Source organism: Aplysia californica, unplaced genomic scaffold (assembly GCF_000002075.1).
Source record: "Aplysia californica isolate F4 #8 unplaced genomic scaffold, AplCal3.0 scaffold00745, whole genome shotgun sequence".
Lineage (NCBI taxonomy): Eukaryota > Metazoa > Mollusca > Gastropoda > Aplysiida > Aplysiidae > Aplysia > Aplysia californica.
In genome coordinates this window covers 185,102-186,628 of record NW_004798015.1, presented here as the reverse complement: position 1 = coordinate 186,628, position 1,527 = coordinate 185,102, and the positions used below count along the sequence as shown (strand labels likewise).

Sequence of the window (1,527 nt, the reverse complement as noted above, 5' to 3'; positions counted from 1 at the left end):
TATATATATATATATATATATAACGTATCCCTTGAAACTTGAGTGTACAATTTCAGTTATTACATGATCAATAATAAAATCCAACAAAATCCTTAAATAACATGCAAAATAACAACTACAGAAATTAGATGCAGGGCCAATGCAACAATTAAATAGCAACATTAATCAACTGAGCTCAGTAATACATGTATTCAGTGCAGACAATATATAAAGCCAGCTGTACGACATGAGAATTAATTACAATATGAATGTGACAGCAGCTTCTAGTATTAAGCGGCAATTAATGATTCTTCGTTCAGCAGCAAAAATTCTTAATCCACTTATTGGCTTCTTGCTCATTGTACCAATGCTCCTAATAAACACACCGCACTCACTCACAATTAACATGCACATTATTAATGGAATGGGTAAGATATATAACCATGAAACACATTGACACGCTGGTGTTCATTTAGGACAAAACTAAGGTAGATGAACGTGTCTGAGTCATGGAGTTTGATGCTCCTTTTCAATACACTGTTAAAATACGAGGCAGTACCTTTTGTGTAATGTTCTTTACTGTAAGAAGTGAACCGACTTTGCAAAGATTTGTTTTAGTAGAGGTTTTACGGCGCTCGCAACTGATGGTCATATGAGCGCCAAGGGGTGGATGTCAACAGAGCAGTCCTTACAGGGAATCAGACTTACTTTGCCCACATCTTTAGTTTCAACAGCACAAAGTCTGCTTCGACTAACAAGGAACCCCGGAAATAGCGGGTCACAAGAGTGTGACAAACAAACAAAAGGATTAGAGGAAAATGACGATAGTAAGGATTAGGAAAGAAAAAGCAGCAGTTCCTTGTTGCAGAACAGGCACAGTTATGAGCATGACATTGATGAATCAGCCCATTTACAATTACAATTCTACTGTGCATAAGAACTCGAGATGTTAATGTCCCCCCCACCCACCCTTTTGGGGATGGCCTAAAGACACTTCAGTGAGTAGAACCGCCCTGGGGGGTCCTTTGCAAAGAGCCTTGGGTATTCCTCAAACATCACGATGAGCACCATAATTAGGTTCTTTTAGGAACCGAACCAGGGTCATCGTAATGGAGTAAAATGTAAATGTACATGTTTAACAAACATAAAAACAAACACATCCGTTACGTATTCTAGCAGAAATTGACGGAGAGAAGACAGACAAACAGAATCATACACGCCCATATGCACCAAAGGTAACATAACACACACACTCACTTTTCTTGAAAGACTTCTAAAGCCGATGGATACAGACACACTCAGGCATACACCGGTGCTGTTCAAGTTAAGTTCAACTCATTTACGTGAAAGTGCACAGCACACTAAAGTTAAACAAGGGATTTTAAAAAAGACATGATATTGAGAATATATTTGAATTTGGAAATAATACTCACTTCCTTTGTTCGCCTTCATGGCTTCGTTCTCCTTTCTTCTTTTTTCTGCTCTCTCCTCCTGAATCTTGCGCTGCTCGTTGTCCTGGAAACACAAACATATTATTATTATTATTAT

At 38.2% G+C, this 1,527-nt stretch overlaps 1 protein-coding gene across 1 annotated transcript in view; it reads right to left on the bottom strand.

The window, feature by feature from the left end:
- LOC101862684 (inverted formin-2) overlaps positions 1-1,527 on the bottom strand; it is a gene marked incomplete at its 5' end in the record, with an annotated part of 16,328 nt that overhangs the window by 6,188 nt on the left and 8,613 nt on the right. Inside the window, 1 exon segment of the mRNA XM_013088443.2 lies at positions 1,413-1,494. Within this exon segment, the coding sequence (XP_012943897.1) occupies positions 1,413-1,494 (82 nt within the window).